The following is a 17,986-nucleotide window of genomic DNA, read 5'->3' on the forward strand; positions in this document are numbered from 1 at the left end:
TTTAGAAAAATATATAATGGTGGGAAAATACCATGAAGTATATTAAGCAAAAAGCAGATCAGAGAACTGAAAATTATCACAATTTTAGAAACTGCATGCGTATAAAATCCTGGGAGGAAATATACCCAAATGCTGTGAATTTCTATTTCTGGCTGTTGTTGCTTTTTAAAGTCTGTCTTAAACTTTTTCATGTTTTTAAAATTTTTATTTTACAACAGACATGTATCACTTTTTATAATTTCTAAAACTATTTTTAAATTACAAACCAAAAAAAAAAAAAAGCATATTATTCAATAATGAAAAGAAGCTATTCTGTTCCTGCCCTAGATGGTTATATTCAAGCATCAGACTATGAAGTCCCACCCAGGGTGCCACTGGTTTCTCATTATATTTTTATCCACAGCCCAGAAAATTCTGTCCAAAAGTGAAGTGGCAGGCAGGCCCCCACAGGTCAAAATAGGAGGCCATTTTTTTGGTGTACCATGTCTTAAAAGAAACCATAGCTGGAAAAGATGTTGAGATAAGTATTCTGGGGTAAGCTTAGAAAGTTGGAAGCAGCCAGAGCAGGGAAAGCCATTCTTCTGGGCAGGGAAGACCTGGTGCTACTCTGGCACCAGCTGTGTGGCCACAGGTAATTATTCCATTTCTTTAAGCATCCTGTTTCCCCATCTGTAAGAGGAAGATCCAACATCTGTCCTGCTGACCTCACAGGCGTATGGTGGTGGTGGGGCGGGGGGTTAAATAAAATGATGTGTGCTCTATATTTTGTAAACTATAAAGCATCATCAGGTAAACGAAAAGTTTGGCCATCCAAGATCACTAACTTCTCAAGATAAAGATCCACGCTCCCCACTTTCTTTCAAGATATCAAGAGAAACAATCTATACTCCCTTTTACACTCTAGAAAAGTCACCAGGAATTTTATCAGCTGCGTTCAATTCATTTTATGTTTCCCTGTACCTCTATCCCATGAAAGAAAGACTATGCTATGCATTCACTCAACTTGTTTCTTTTTTCTCCCGGACCCATGGGTAGACTGGCTTTCTCAGCCTCCCCTGAGGGAAGATGGGGCTAGAAGAACTGAAATCTCACCCGCTTCAGGCTGGGCCCCCCACCTCTTCCTGGGAGATCCTCCACCCTCTCTCTCTTTCTCCAGTTCCTGGCTGGTTGTACAAGACATCATGGAAGACTCTGAGACCGCTGGAAAATGGTGACATGCTATCGATAGATGGAGGAGCCTAGGGCCCTATGTCACAGTGGAAGAGTACCCACCAAACACCCCATACAACAGGGACACAAGTGAGAAATAACTTGAGACCAACTGTTGCACTAATTATCTACCCCGATCAGTACACTCAACGTCAACACTTTCTGCTGCTTCCCACCATGAGTGACGCAGCGGACACAGAGAGCACATGTGGTAAACCCAACCGTCCTCCAGCAGAAAACTCACCCGAGAAAAATTAAGAGAACTTTTTTAGATTCCTTGGCAGACTTAAGACCTGCTCTGTTATTTCTATAGGGAAACTTGAGAGTGTATGCTAATTTAAATAACAGAAAAGAGAAAATAAGAAAAGGGGAACACATGTTTGGTAACCTAATCCCACAGTATTTAAAGTGAGATGCAAATAGAAAACAGTTATGGTCGGTCAAGGTGGGAGAAATTAAGAAGAGAATCTCCCTCTCTTTTGATGGTATAGACAATGGAAACAGAGCGCCATCTTGGATCACTGGTCCCTCAGACATTTCATCCCTATTTAGCATCATCTAGCAGGGCTACATGGAAACACTAGGCTCTGCACTGGGGAGTTCCCAGAGGGACAAAGTAGAGAAAGAAAGTGCTACCCACTTCTTTGCTTTGACTGTACCAACTCTGTCCTTTTTCACTCAGAGGCTACTTACCTGGTAGGGATACAGGGTGACCCCGTTGGTTCTCGACAGGGACCAGGTGCCGTCCAGGTACTGGTGAGCCTGGATGGCCACTGAGCTGAGGATGTTCCCGTTGCTGGGACTGGTGGCCATCTGGAGGCTGACCTTGGCCTGGTGGGTTGGGGACCCGCTCTTCTTTTCCGCTCCATTGCTGACCCCAAGGCTGTTGGGTTTGCTGCTATGCTTATTGGTGACGAAGGCTGTGTAGCTGGAGGGGGCATAGGAGGCGGGCACAAAAGCCCAATCCCTGGGCTGCTGGAGCCCCCCCACGTGCCGGGACCCCACCAGAGTGGGGACGTTGGAGAGGGGTGGCGGGGAGCCAGGGGAGCCATCAAAGTGCTCACTGCCAGCCGCCTGTTCCAGGGTCAGCACCATCTGAATGGCCTCCTGCTTCAGCTGATTCAAGTGTGTGGCACAAATGTCACAGCGGTTGTCCCTGTCATTCCATGCCTTCCGGATGGTATTGGGGACCTGGAGCTTGTCGTGAATCACAGCCGGGAAAGCAGGATCCTGGAGAACACATAAACAAACAAACAAAAAAAAAAGGAGAGCCTATAAATCAAGGCTGGTAAGTGCAATTCAGATGTCTAGTTTATGAGTTAAGCCCTTCACATATCCAAGAAGTTGGACTGTTTGATTGACATCCAGCAGAAATGAGCAGCCAGATTGGCAGACGAGCCTCTAGTTGACAAACACATTTGACAAATGTAATATTTTATAATGGAGATGTTAAGGAATTAATTATATGTGTGTGTGTATATATATATATATATATTTCTAAGCATCCTCCTTACCAGGCTAGTCAAATAAGAACGTTCCAGACTTTTCCCCTTGTGTCCACGGTAACTTTATAGGCATACCTGGATGCTCCCAAAGTGTTCACAAATGGGTGAAGCAGACACAAATGGGTATCCGGGCCTGGTGGGGGTGAGTGCAGGCACTCTGGACTGATGCTCTGTGCCCCAACCCATGAACGATGAAAACTTGGTAGCAGATGGAGGTACTGCTTGTGACCCAGAACAGAGATTCTATTCCAAGAAAACCCTGGCCTCATTAGCATAGTTTGCTAAGTTCCACTGGAAGAAAAACCAACTAAACAGATTCTAGCCCAGAGATATAGCCTCTCCAGCAGTCCAACAAACCCCTCCAGGGCTCCCATGTTTACCGTCAGCCCCCAGCAGGCTGGCCACGCCCACACCCATGTAGCTGACATTCTGAACCATCAGAAGAAAAATATCTCCTTCATAAACAGTCCAAGATACTTTTCCCCAGAAACTTCATCTAAAACTATTAAAAACTCTTTTGCTCAGAAGCATATACGTAAAAGAAACCAGAAAATGAATTTAATGAAGATAATTTCTTTCATTTGTGTGTGTGCATGTATGCTAAGTCGCTTCAGTCATGTCCAACTCTTTGCAACCCTATGGACTATAGCCCACCAGGCTCCTCTGTCCACGGGATTTTCCAGGGAAGAAAACTGGAGTGGGTTGCCATACCTTCCTCCAAGGGATCTTCCCAACCCAGGGATCAAACCCAAGTCTCTCTTACAGCTCCTACGTTGGCAGGCAGGTTCTTTGCCACTAGCACCACTTGGGAAGCTCCTTTCTTCACTTACTTTGCTTTAATTTTTGTAGGAAAGCAGGACTGCACAGAGAAACAAGCACCAGGTGTGTTAACCGGTTACCAAAATACTTGGATTCTAGTTCCAGTTCTGCTACTCATTAGCTGTGTGACCTTGGACAACTTACGGAGCCTCTCTGAACCTCTCATCTGTCACTCAGGACCATGGCCTATCTTTATTGTAGGGGTCTTCCAGCTCCATGACTCTGTGTAGGGAAATGGGGATACAGTAGGCACACTGTAGGGTACAATGTCTGCAGAAATGGACAGAGCCCCTGTGCTGTTTGGGGGCCTGGTTGAACTTTTGAGATTCCACAACTGCTGCAAGTAACTCATGAGGCTTATCTCAACGTGTATTTTCCTGAGGACATTAGAAGAAATTCTTCCCTTCTGAAATTTGCGGTATCTTTTATAGGGTGGAAACTCCCTCAGGGCTGAGCGGGATTTGATGAGCTGGGGGTGAGGGGGGCAGTGTGGGGCAGCCAGGGTGGGCAGGGAGATCAGCGATAGGAGGCTCACTCTTCGTCATGATCCATCTTGATTACGGGCTCCAGCATTTTGTTTTCTCTGTTTAACTACCCTGAACAGCTCCTCAGCATGCACTGATTAATTGATTAATAAATCAAGAGGCCTCTTTACACAGCAGCAGGGAGGAGTGGCTCAGAGGGGTAGAAACTCAAGACGGTCATAGAAAATGATGAGAAACAATAGGAGGTCAAGGTTGACCAAGTCTGACTGATGAAGTGATGCAAACCATATGAGACCTGTTTGTGGCACCCCTTCTCAGCTGCTTTGTCCAAGTCCCTGACCAAAACTCAGCACATGTGGGACCCAAAAGTATCCCTAGGGACCATTCTAAAGCAGACCATCACCTCAGTTTCCAAATAAGAAAACTGAGCCCCCAAAAGGGTTAAAAGCTTGGACTATACCCAGACTAGTTGACCTCTAGTCCATGATTTTCCACTGCAAGAGCCAAACAACCATCTTCATCAATGGACTCAGAATTTTGCACAGACATAAGGTTTTCACCACCTTCACCTATGAAATGTTCATTTAATCAAAAGGAAATATTTGGGCCCCCATATGTGTCAAAAATACAGTTTCTTACTTTTTCACATAATATTACATACTGGGCATTTTTCCTTGTCAATCAATACATGCCATTTGAAAATGTGATTTTTTTTAAATGACCACATGGTATTTTATCCTGTGGTTGTTTCATAAGTCATTTTTTAATTCCCACATCTACTACCTAATTAGAGGCAGGGTGAGAAATCAGAGACTGGCATTCAAAAGCAATCTGCTCCCCATGGCTTATGCTTTCAAGCCACCAAACTATTTGGTTTCAAGAAAGCTCAAATTAATTGCTTACTTAGAATATTTTTGTTAACCTACTACCTGAAGCAGCATCATAGGAAAAAGGGAGTTATAAGAGCAGCCCCATCCACACATCATAGTTGATTTTAGATTCCTGTAGAATCTGGATTTGACTCTGACATCTGCAGCTGGAGTACAAAAGATACATCCCCTCCACAAAAACTGCCTAACGCCGAGGATTCATTTTCTCTCTTCTTTCTTGGTTTTTACACTCTCCCTGAAGTACCTTCCTCACTTAGCCTGCTGCTGTTTGCTGCTTGACTTCCCACATGGAACAAACAATACATGTTAGCTGTGCAGCAGGCTGAGGATCTTGGTTCCTGTTCTCTCTGAGTTCAGACTCCAAGGAGCCCTCTTGGCTCCTGGACTATGCAGTGCCAGGTCCCCTTGCTGCCCCCTCTAGTCTGGGACCAACCAGCACACGCTCAGGCACATGGAGCCCAGCACTCCCCTCCCAGTTCCCAAGGTGGTGACAAATCCATCAGGAGCACTGCAGCTGTGCCCACAACTAGGATGGCCCCTGACATCCAGGAAGTGGCAAAGCCCAGAACCCACCACTGTCTCATCCAGAGGAAAGCAAGATGGGTAGTTTAGTGAGTCTGCCATTGCTGATGGATGTCAAGAGGTGTTCCCTAAATTAAGCCACCCTTGATCTGAAACCTTAAGTGAGTTCTTAGCATCAAAAGGCCTCAGTAAGCCAAAAGATATATCTTAGGGAAACTAAAATCCCTTTCAAGTGCTGGTCTACATACTGTAAATATTTTAGTGCACCTCAAAACTTCAAAGAGGAAAGGTCAACAGACAGAGTCTTCTATAAGTTATGGAATAAAGGGAATACTGCTTCCTGGGAGAGTAGGAATAAACAGGGGGAAAAGAAGCCCTCAGAATCATGGAAGGCTCACACATGCTGAGTTCTCCTGACATGGACAGGAAAGGACTGTTGTGGCCCCAGGAGATGGACTAGGGGAGTGCCCTCCAGTTCAGTTCGCACCAAAAGAAACCTGGACCCAGAAAGGGAATGGGCTTAGTATGCAGTCTGGCATGCTACCTAGTGTGTGGACTCAAATACTTTCATACTGTCCTGTCCTGACTCATGTTGTGATCTCACAAAGTCAGATTGGAATAACAGGAATCTGTGCACAGCCAATCCTCTATTTTTGGAGTCCTGATTTTTATTTCAGCACCTTGGAAAATGGACTGACAGCATCTGGGCAACGTTTTCATCCTAAATTTTCAACTTAAGGATTCTGTGCTCAAAACATTCTCATCTTTCAAAAATAATACAAAATTATTATTATTCCACATGCATCATGGAGAGGAATTCAAGAAAACACTTAGGAAACTGATAAAGGTCTTTAAGGGGCTTCCCTGGGGGCTCAATGGTAAAGAACTCCCTACAGGAGACATAGGAGACGTGGGTTTGATCCCTGGGTCAGGACGATCCCCTGGAGGAGGAAATGGCAACCCACTCCAGTATTCTTGCCTGGAGAATTCCATGAACAGAGGAGGCTGGACACAACTTAGCTAGTGACTAAACAACAAAAGGTCCTTAGAAGGAAAGTCAGGGATAAATGAAGTTAGTATGAGTGTGTGCGCGCTCAGTTGCTCATGCAGACACCTATGTCTGCCCACTTACTGACTGCTACAAAAGAACAAAGAGAACGCCAGAAAATGGTTTTCCGATCCCTAGCTCTTCTACTTCTTCTAGGGTTGTTTCAGGAAAATCGGTGTCCTGCTTCGTCCCCTGGAGGTCTCTCATAATCTAATGGCTGTCTAAGGTTGCCTCATGTGTATTCCCGCACATTGATCTAAGACATCATAAATCTCTCTGCCTCGGGCAAGGGCATCCCAATCCATGGCTTCCACAGCCATCTGTATCCCAGTGACTGGGAACTGTCCATCTCCAGCCCTACCTGGCCTTTCTCCTGAACACTAAGCCTTACAGGCCCCTGGAAAACATCATCCAGATAAACACTCTTCAAACTGACCAGTCAAAATTCATTTTATTTTCCTCTAATCCTATTCTTATTTCAATAGTCACTATCAAACTAAATAGTGCTATTATCCACTCAGGGACCCAGGCTAGAAATCTAGAACCTTCTTGCCTCATCCTATTCCCTTCAATCCAATCACGAAGTGTAGGAAACAGTCTTTCCTAAAAGCTCTTGAATGGTCCCTCCTCTCCTTGCTCAAAGCCATGAGAAAGCTTTCAGCATTTCTCACGTCATCATGGTCTTCCAGATTATAGCCTGGACCTCAAAACCCTCCCCGCACCAAAAAAAAAAAAGATAAAACAGAAATCAGTCACCATCCTGCTTTCCTACAACTCCACTCTTGAAACTATCTTATTATCTGTAGTTTTTATTTGCAGAACTCTTTGTCTGTTAGACTGTCAGCCCCTTAAGAGGAAATATCCTTCCCATCTTTAATTCCTCCAAGTCTAGAATAGTGTCTCCTTCACTGCAGGGCCCAACAAACATTTGTCAAATAAACAAATTGAAAGAACTCAACCAAAGCTAAAACGATCAATAATGAAGTTGGTCTTGGTCCATCTGTCATTTATTTTGTCTATGTGAGCTAGTTGTGTCTTATAAAAATGGCCATGAAATAAATTCCTTCAAATTAAAGCTAATATAGTTTTCCAACAGCACTTGTTCTGCCTGACTAAAGAGCCTAAAGTGAGTCAACCATAATCTAGGTAGCTTCCCTTTACCTGAGGCTTTCTTAAACTACCAGAACAGATCCTCTATTCTCTCCTCAATACACAATCTATTACTCTTTTCTCTAAGTTCCCAAGAAAATAATGTTGATATGCAAAGAACGTTTTTAACCATCAGGCCAGCTCATCAGCAGGCCACCAAGAAAAATCTACTGAAGGGAAAACTCCTCGTCCATGCCACACACCTGGTTCAGGAGGGTTAGGCCCCAGCAAGCAGGCAATGTGCTTGTTTTCCAAGAGCCAGCAGCCAGGTTTCCACACACGAGGCAGGGCTGCTAATGAGCGTGGGAAGTCTGTGGGACCCGAGCCGGAGAGCAAGAGCTACCGCCCTGGCAAACCAAGCTGTTTACTAGCGTCTTCACTGCTTTCTGTCCCACTTCATCTTCTAAGGAATCATCTCCTCGGCAATAAACACTCAAGCCAGTTTTGAGGACAGGATTTTTTTCCCCAGCTTTATTTTAGCCGAAAGAGTACTTAGAGTGCATTCCCACAAAGCCTCTGGGTCTGTGAGGAAGACAACAGCTGGAGTCAGAGTCCAGCGTGAGTTGTGCAAACGCCTGCTGATGTTTGCTCCTGGTTTATTATTCTAGAGGCCTCTAGTGACAAGCTCAACAAGATTTAAACTGTTCTTCAAAGGCAGTTTCTTTCCACTTGGTCCCTAAACTTTCTTCTTCCATAAATGCTATCCCATGAGGCCCAGAATGGTGGCTAGAACTCCAAGAATGCAATGTTTTGTTCCCAAGGCAGGCAGTTTCCCAGAAGATCAAGGGACTTTACCCTCACACACCTTGTAATCTTTCCACCCTAGGGTCTGCCTCCTGCCCCCTGTCCGCCCCCTGCCACATTCCCCATCCATGTCCTTTCCAGCTCAGCGTTCTCCCCAGCAGTCCTATTCCCAAAGACAAGTGTCCATATTAATGATTCTCTGTTTTGACTGGAAACAGCAAAATTGGCAGTTTGCAAAACAACAGATAGCAAACCTCAGGTGAATCTGACCCAAGAAAACAATTTTTTTTTTCCCTTAACTTTTTATTTTGTATTGGGGTATTGCCGATGAACAATGCTGTGCTAGTTTCAGATGAACAGCAGAGGACTCGGCCATACATATACATGTATTCATTCTCCCCCAGCCCCTTCTCCCATCTAGGCTGCCACATAAACATTCTCATTCATACCTGAACATTCATATATTTGAATTCAAATGTCTCAAAAGAACTGGGGCTTTTCCAACTTGGTAATTTCAGAAGGAGAAAAAACAAATTTCACTTAGCCATTGGTATTACTAGGAAGAAGACTCTAAAACCTGGCATCTAAGGATACCCCAAAGTACTAACCAGTGGGTGTGATTGCTTCCTCAGGAAGATCTGGTTCCTCCATGCTCCTCAGCCCTGATCTAGCATCTCACTGCCCACATGTGTTTGATGGGACATGCAAGATCGAGGGGATGCAAAGGATTGGGGAATCCAGAATGTCTCTCACATGAGACTCTACTCACCAGCTGTCATGCTGAATCTACCCAGCAAGAATGGACAAATAAACATTAATATCCTTCACTCAGCTGGGCAAAGGGGACACAGCAGGGCTCATTCTCCAAAGTTAGTGACAAGGAGAAAGAGGGGCATGAAAGAGGGGACTGGGTGCATGACAGAGTCTGTTCCAGGTGAGGTCTGAGACAACCCAAAGAACCAGTACCGCAGTGATGGCAGCTCAGCCAGGCCCTGGAATCACAGCTGGCCCACAGACCTGCTCTGTGAACCTGAAATTTCCTAGCCTTCCAGGCCTCATCCAGACCCCAGGCTTTTTATCATGATTGGACTCCAGCACTGATCTTGTATGGAAAAAAGAATGAATATAAAAGATGCTGGGTAATGAGCTCAGAAAGACCAAAAAGAAAAAAAAAAGTCAAAGGAAGAAATGTTAAATGTCAGACCAAAGTTGTTCTATATAAGAAACCAAATTAACCTGGGCTGTAGTGACTTTGCACACGGCCTAAGCCACCCTGCCTAGTGTTACAGACGAGAGATGCTGGCCCATTAGAGATGCACGTGTGCTTCAATTTGAATGATTATATTCAGGACACGAGGCTGCTGGGAGCACCAGAGGCAGGCCGGATGCAATTAACAGGGCTGCGTGCTGCAACATGGGAAAAAGTGTTGCATATGATACGACTTATCTGCTTCAAAGGAAAAAGGAGATGTTTTAATTGGAACTTCATATGATTAAGAAAACTTCACGGATTCTTTGGAGGAAAAGAATAGTTGAGGTATTTCTCATCATGACCACAGAAATTATTTTTGTCTTTGTCTCTCATCTTTTCCAACTGGATGGCATGGACAGTGTCTTGATGCTTTTGAAAAAGCTTGTTAGTGAGTATAGGAGGTTCAGATGCTCCCCTGATGGCTCAGATGGTAAAGAATCTGCCTGCAATGTAGGAGACCTGGGTTTGATCCCTGGGTGGGGAAGATCCCCCGGAGGAGGACATAGCAACCCACTCCAGTATTCTTGCCTGGAGGATTCCATGGACAGAGGAGCCTGGTGGGCTACAGTCCAAGGGGTCACAAAGAGTCAGATAGGACTGAGTAACTAACAGTTCCACTCTCATGGGAGGATCAAGACCTGTCTCTGTTACTCACTAGCTGTGGGACAGGAAGCCATTTTTAAAAACCTATCCAAGCCTCAGTCTCCTTAAGTGTCCCTATTTTAATGAGTTATGTAAGTATTATATGTGCAACATGTTTAGCACAGTCCTGATGCCTGGGTCAGGAAGATCTCCAGGGGTAGGAAATGGCAACCCTCTCCAGTATCCTTGCTGCAAGAACCCCATGAAAAGGCAAAAATGATGAGCCTCCCACGTTGGAAGGTGTCAGATATGCAGATGATACCCCTCTGCAGAAAGTGAAGAATATCTAAAGAGCCTCTTGATGAAAGTGAAAGAGAAGAGTGAAAAAGCTGGCTTGAAACTCAATGCTAAAAAAATGAAAATCATGGCATCTGGTCCCATCACTTCATGGCAAATAGATGGGGAAACAGTGGAAACAGCGACAGACTTTATTTTCTTGGGCTCCAAAATCACCGCAGATGGTGACTGCAGTCATGAAATTAAAAGACACTTGCTCCTTGGAAGAAAAGCTATGACAAACCTAGACAGTATATTCAAAAGCAGAGACATTACTTTGCCGACAAAGTCTGTATAGTCAAAGCTATGATTTTTCCAGTAGTCATGAATGGATGTGAATTGGACCATAAAGAAGGCTGAGCACTGAAGGATTGATGCTTTTGAACTGTGGTGTTGGAGAAGACTCTTGAGAGTCCCTTGGTCTGCAAGGAGATCAAACCAGTCAATCCTAAAGGAAATTAGTCCTAAATATTCTTTGGAAGGACTGATGCTGAAGCTGAAGCTGAAGCTCCAACACTTTGGCCACTGATGCAAAGAACTGACTCATTTGAAAAGACCTTGATGCTGGGAAAGATTGAAAGAAAAGGAGAAGGAGACGACGGAGGATGAGTTGGTTAGACAGCATCACTAATTCAATGGCCATAAGTTGGAGCAAACTCAGGGAGACAGTGAAGGACAAGGGACCCTGACACGCTGCAGTCCATGGGATTGCAAAGAGACGGACACAACTTAGCAACTGAACAAGATTAGATGTACTTTTTACATGTGGGCTATGATGAACCATCAGGTGGCAAATGGATTTATTTTCCAACTGTAAGTAGTTGTATTAAAGTGAACGTCACTCAGTCATGTCCAACCCTTTGCAACCCCATGGACTGTAACCCACCAGGCTCCTCTGTCCGTGGAATTCTCCAGGCAAGAATACTGGAGTGGGTAGCCATTCCCTTCTCCAGTGGATCTTCCCAACCCAGGGACTGAACCCAAATCTCCCGCATTGCAGGCGGATTCTTTACTGTCTGAGTTACCAGGGAAGCCCAAGAATACTGGAGTGGGTAGCCTATCCCATCTCCAGCAGATCTTCCGGTCCCAGAAATCAAACCAGTCTCCTGCATTGTAGGCGGATTCTTTACCAGCTGAACTACCAGTGAAGCCCAAGTTGTATTAAAGAATCTCTTAATTATCTAATTACGAAATTACCTAATGTTTCTTTTTATTTCTTTAATTGATTTTATGTGTATGAAACACTGCAGAAATGTACTTGGCTATGTTTTCTTGGACTTATTACAAAAAGATAAAGTACCTAAAATTTGGTGTTGCTGCTGTTGTTTTTAAAAGATGGAATTTTAGCAAATAAACTCTGTTTTGACCATGTGCTGATGTGCTCAGTCGTGGTCGACTCTCTGTGACCCCATGAACTGTAGCCCGCCAGGTTCTTCTGTCCATGGAATTTTCCAGGCAAGAATACTGGATTGGATTGCATTTCCTTCTCCAGTTTTGACCATAAACCACAACAAACTTAAAGACTTCTTCTGGTCCCTCTGTGAGCTAACCCTTGCAACCCAGCATCAAGGGCCCCATGTAATTTACTTCAAGCTGTCCTGTGAGACATCTTTCTCTGGGTTCCTCATGTGACCCTGCAGGACAGGCAGGATGGTTTCCCTCTGCCCCTTAGAAGCTCCTTCATTTCCCCTCTCTGTGCCTTTGCTTACATTCCTGCCCTGATGACAATTCCCATCTTGCCTTATAAACCACAAGAAAATTTAGGGGGCTGGGAGTGGGAGGGTAAGGGGTATGTTCACCAGTGTGATCGTTTCCTGGGTATTTATGTGCGACCAAATGTATCAAATTGTATACTTCAGATGTGTACCGTTTAGTGAATGTCAATCATATAACCATTACACTAAAAAAAAAAAAATCTTGTTTATCCATAGTAAGGCCCAGCTCATCCACAAAGTCTGACTCCCAGGAGGCACTTCCATTGCACTTTTCTGGTCTGAGTGACTCACATCACTTAGCAAACACTTCCTCGTTGGTTAGAGCCGTACATGCTCTATCTCCACGATCGTGGTAAATTCCTAGGGGGCAGAAACCATGCCATAATTTCAACAGTAATGATAACTTCTACGCTTGCCCCCCTGGTATCTACTCCAGACAGCAGCCAGGGAGATCCTCATAAGTCTTAAATCTGATCCTAGCGGTCCTTGGCTAAAAATCCTCCCGTGGCCCCCACCCTACTTCCCTCAGAGTCAAATCAAAGTATTAGAGTCTGTGTTTACAAAACTCATTTTAGATACCAGTCATCCAGTCACTAAATCTCTGACCCTAAATTGACTGAAGTCTGTAGATTCACTTGGATTACTTATTTCAAGTAGCATTTGCAGGATAAAAATTAAAATTAAAAAGTAATTTGAAGAATCAAAAAATAAAACTAAACAAAAACCCAAAACAAACAAAAAAAATCAAAGTGTTTGCACTGGGCTCTACAGGATCTGGCCTCCTGCTCCTTCTCGAACTTCCGCTCCAACCACTGCTCCATGACTCAGTCTGCTCCAATCACAAGAGCCTGAGCTCTTCCTCCATCACACCAGGAACGCTCACTGCCACCTCAGTGGCTCTGTACTCCCTCCTCCTTCTTCGCGGAAAGCTTGTGCCTATTCATACAGGCCTGACTGTCTCTTACCACCTGCAAGCTGGTCAAATATCCCCTTATAATGAGGCCTCCCTGACCACCTCATTACAGATGTAAGTCACCCCAAGCACTCCCTAAGCCCCTGCTCTGCCTTCTGTCATTGTCTAACATAGCAAGAGGATTCCAGAAAAACACCTACTTCTGCTTCATTGACTATGCTAAAGCCTTTGACTGTGTGGATCACAACAAACTGTGGAAAATTCTTAAAGAGATGGGAATACCAGACGACCTTACCTGCCATCTGAGAAACCTGTATGCAGGTCAAGAAGTGACAGAATCAGACACAGAACAACAAAATTTAGAAAGGAGTATGTCAAGGCTATATATTGCCACCTTGCTTATTTAACTTCTATGCAGAGTACATCATGTGAAATGCCAGGCTGGATGAAGATGAAGCACAAGCTGGAATCAAGATTGCAGGGAGAAATATCAATAACCTCAGATATGCAGATGACACCATCCTAATGGCAGAAAGAGAAGAGAAATTAAAGAGCCTCTTGATGAAGGTGAAAGAGGAGAGTGAAAAAGCTAGCTTAAAACTCAATATTCAAAAAACGAAGATCATGGCATCTGGTCCCATCACTTCATGGCAAACAGATGGGGAAACAATGGAAACAGTGACATACTTTATTCTGGGGGGCTCCAAAATCACTGGGGTTGGTGACTGCAGCCATGAAATTAAAATAGGCTTGCTCCTTGGAAGGAAAGCTATATTAAAGCAGAGACATTACTTGGCCAACAAAGGTCTGTGTCATCAAAGCTATGGTTTTTTTCAGTAGTCATGCACTGATGTCAGGGCTGGACAATAAAAAAAGCTGAGCACTGAAGAACTGATGCCTTCAAACTATGGTGCTGAAGAAGACTCTTAAGAGACCCTTGGACTGCAAGGAGATCAAACCAATCAATCCTAAAGAAAATCAACCCTGAATATTCATTGTAAGGACTGATGCTGAAGTTGAGGCTTGATTATTTTGGCCACCTGATGCGGAGAGCCAACTCATTGGAAAAGACCCTGATGCCAGGAAAGACTGAAGGTAGGAGAAGGGGATGATAGAGGATGAGATGGTTGGATGGCATCACTGCCTCAATGGACATGAGTAAGGCTCCAGGGAGTAAGGCTCTGGGTGCATTTTAATAAGTATCCCTGGTGATTCAGTGGTTTGGGGTTACAAAGTAAGGGATGGGAAGGGAGACAGAGATGGGGCAGGGAGAAGGAAGAGGTGCCTCTCCCTTTTAAGTTTCTAAGCCTAGCCGTGGCCTTTGGAGAGCAGTTGACCATTTCCTGCAGGGCTCACCATGCCACCCAATGGACTGCAACTATTCTGAAAACCTCAACTTTTTCTAGACAATAATTCAAGACAGTGATAAATGGCTCTTGCCACATAGCCCAAGACTACAGGTATAAGCAAATGTCTTTTCACTCAATTCTCTCCTTACTCCCAAAGTTTCAACACCTGGTGATTTTGATCCCTAGAAGACATTTGGAAATGCCTGGGGACATTTTTTGTTGTCACAACTGAGAGGGGGCTACTGTCATCTGGTGGGTAAAGGCCAAGGACGATGCTAAATGTCTTATAATGCATAGGAAAAAACTCTCAGGACAAAGAAGGATCCAGGCCCAGATGTCAATTGAGCTGAGGTCAATCCCTGGCCTGAGCCCTCTCCCTGATTCCTTCTCACATGCTTTCCTAGGAACCTCTAGGCAGAACCAAAAGAGGGCTATTCTAAATCCAAAGCTAACCTGGGCTCTCATCTGCTTTGGTTTCTCTTAAGTGTAGAGACACCCATGGCTGATTCATGTTGATGTGTGGCAGAAACCAACACAATATTGTAAGGCAATTCAGTCAGTTCAGTTCAGTCACTCAGTTGTGTCCAACTCTTTGCGACCCCATGAATCACAGCACACCGGGCCTCCCTGTCCATCACCAACTCCCAGAGTTTACCCAAACTTATGTCCATCGAGTCAGTGATGCCATCCAGCCATCTCATCCTCTGTTGTCCCCTTCTCCTCCTGCCCCCAATCCCTCCCAGCATCAGGGTCTTTTCCAGTGAGTCAACACTTCGCATGAGGTGGCCAAAGTATTGGAGTTTCAGCTTTAGCATCATTCCTTCCAAAGAACACCCAGAACTGATCTCCTTTAGGATGGACTGGCTGTATCTCCTTGCAGTCCAAGGGACTCTCAAAAGTCTTCTCCAACACCACAGTTCAAAAGCATCAATTCTTTGGCGCCCAGGTTTCTTCACAGTCCAACTCTCATATCCATACATGACCACTGGAAAAACCATAGCCTTGACTAGATAGACCTTTGTTGGCAAAGTAATGTCTGCTTTTTAATATGCTGTCTAGGTTGGTCATAACTTTCCTTCCAAGGAGTGAGCGTCTTTTAATTTATCCTCCAATTAAAAATACATAAATTTTTTTAAAAAGTTCTAAAAAGCACAATCTCTACATTGACCTCTGGTAACTGGGTATTGGCTGACTTGTGGGCCAGGCACAGAGGGTGTGGGTGAGTGAGCCGGGGGGCAGGCCCTGGCCCCAGGCTAATAACCCCCCCATGCCATGGCCCCCAGCCTGGGGCTGCCCTTGCATCTGGATCACAAGCCACTGCTCTTCCTGGTGAGACAGGCACTGCTGACAGGCCAGGCGATGTTTTCTAGAGTGTGGTGGGAGAGGCTGACAGGAGACTCAAAGTCCCAACCACACGGAACCGTGAATCTGGTCGGCGGTTCAGGGGGCGGCAGTGAGTCTGTCGCCCTCAGCTCTGCCGCCTGCCCCGGTCTGAGAGGGCACCGCTGAGGTTGCTATAACTACGAAATCCTTCAAGCCTCTGGCCAGATTTCATGTCATGGTAACTTTGCAATTTCCCTCTTGGAGAAAGAAAACCAATGCCATGACAAGAAAAAGTCATCTCTGAGATGTAATTTGGTGCAATTATAGAGAAGACCAGAGAGTCTTTGTTCCTGGAAAAACCACATTATGTAGCATAGGCTACATGCCAGGTTCCATGCTGGTTGGGTTTGGTGAGCGAAGTCCTAAAGGCTTCCTCCGTAAGTGCCCCGGCTGAGGAGACCGAGAGAACGAGGACCTGACCGGACATTTCTGTTTCCACTCATGATACGTTAGTGATGCCATAACACACCCTTGGCAAGGGGAGTCCTAGACACATCGGACGGATCACACTTCCACGACCTAGTTATAAGATCTGAGCTTGGCAGCCCGGAACCTAACCATCCGTATCATCAGACATTCGTCTGCTCATTTGGGGTGGGATGGATTAATCACAGAAGAGCCAGCAATCCTTCTTACACTTCTTTCTTCCATAATGATCTCAAGTGAAAAGTCACTGAGATGAACAAGACCACTCAAAAAGCTCTGAATATGGGGGGCTGGGAGGGCTGGGGGCTCGGGACAGGCAGGAAGGCTTTATCCAGCTTCTCTGCCAGCTTTGGTTAATACCAGTCATTCCTAAGAAGCCAGTTGCTGTGAACTGTTTACAAACCCACAAGTCAGAGAACCAGCCATCCAGCCAGCCTCGATTCAGGGTCCTACCCTCTCAATCCTGACTAGGAGTTACCGCAAGGCAGTGATGGTTTCTAGACATGCCCCTGGGCCTGCACCATGATTGGCATCCTCCTGAGAGACTGCCACCCCTGCCAATCCCCCACCAACACAATTTTAACCTCTTTCGGGGCCACAGTGATTTCTGGCTTCTCAGAGGAGTCTTGTGGCAGGGAGGGCTGCCACAGCATCTTGGGGATGTGAGGAAGAGCTGAAGCTGTCTGTTTTGAGTGATGCCTTCTAGATGCTCCTATACAGGCTCAACCACAAGAAGCCCAGGTTGTTATCAGAAAGAGAGAGAGGGTGAGCAGACCAGGACAGCCCTCTCTGCTGCCTCCAGTCACTCTAGCACATGGGAGATGGCATTTGACAGAATGCCAGTTGTACTTATCTGCTGCACTGTTACATTATTCAGCTATCTCTATATTTTCTAAAGGGGCCTTCTGACTAACAGAGCCTACAAAAGACAGGTTTGAAGTGGTCGATTCGTATACATTGTCTACATATGTAAACTAATTGTGTAAGAAACTTAAGGCAACAGCAACTATCTCACCAAGATTTCTGATGTGTTAATATTCAGTTGCACTGGGTCTTAGCGGCAGCATAGCGGATCCAATTCCCCATCCAGGGATGGAACTAGGACCCCCTGAATTGGAAGTGTGGGGTCTTAACCACTAGACCACCAGGGAGAGCTCTCTGACATGTCAGTCTTAGGAAGATCAGATCAGATCAGTCGCTCAGTTGTGTCCGACTCTTTGCAACCCCATGAATCGCAGCACGCCAGGCCTCCCTGTCCATCACCAACTCCTGGAGTTCACTGAGACTCACGTCCATTGAGTCAGTGATGCCATCCAGCCATCTCATCCTCTGTTGTCCCCTTCTCCTCCAGCCTCCAACCCCTCCCAGCATCAGGGTCTTTTCCAATGAATCAACTCTTCGCATGAGGTGGCCTAAGTACTGGAGTTTCAGCTTTAGCATCGTTCCTTCCAAAGAAATCCCAGGGCTGATCTCCTTCAGAATGGACTGGTTGGATCTCCTTGCAGTCCAAGGGACTCTCAAGAGTCTTCTACAACACCACAGTTCAAAAGCATCAATTCTTCAGTACTCAGCCTTCCTCACAGTCCAACTCTCACATCCATACATGACCACAGGAAAAACCATAGCCTTGACTAGATGAACCTTTGTTGGCAAAGTAAT

The 17,986-nt window shown here is 45.3% G+C and overlaps 1 protein-coding gene across 1 annotated transcript in view; it reads right to left on the bottom strand.

Annotated features, from left to right (window-relative positions):
- Positions 1-17,986, bottom strand: part of KIF26B (kinesin family member 26B) — a 382,899-nt gene that overhangs the window by 324,399 nt on the left and 40,514 nt on the right. The window contains exon 3 of the mRNA XM_010852942.1: positions 1,903-2,439. Coding sequence (XP_010851244.1) covers positions 1,903-2,439 — 537 coding nt within the window. The remainder of the gene's footprint in view (positions 1-1,902; positions 2,440-17,986) is intronic.

Source organism: Bison bison, unplaced genomic scaffold (genome assembly GCF_000754665.1).
Source record: "Bison bison bison isolate TAMUID 2011002044 unplaced genomic scaffold, Bison_UMD1.0 scf7180017864317, whole genome shotgun sequence".
NCBI lineage: Eukaryota > Metazoa > Chordata > Mammalia > Artiodactyla > Bovidae > Bison > Bison bison.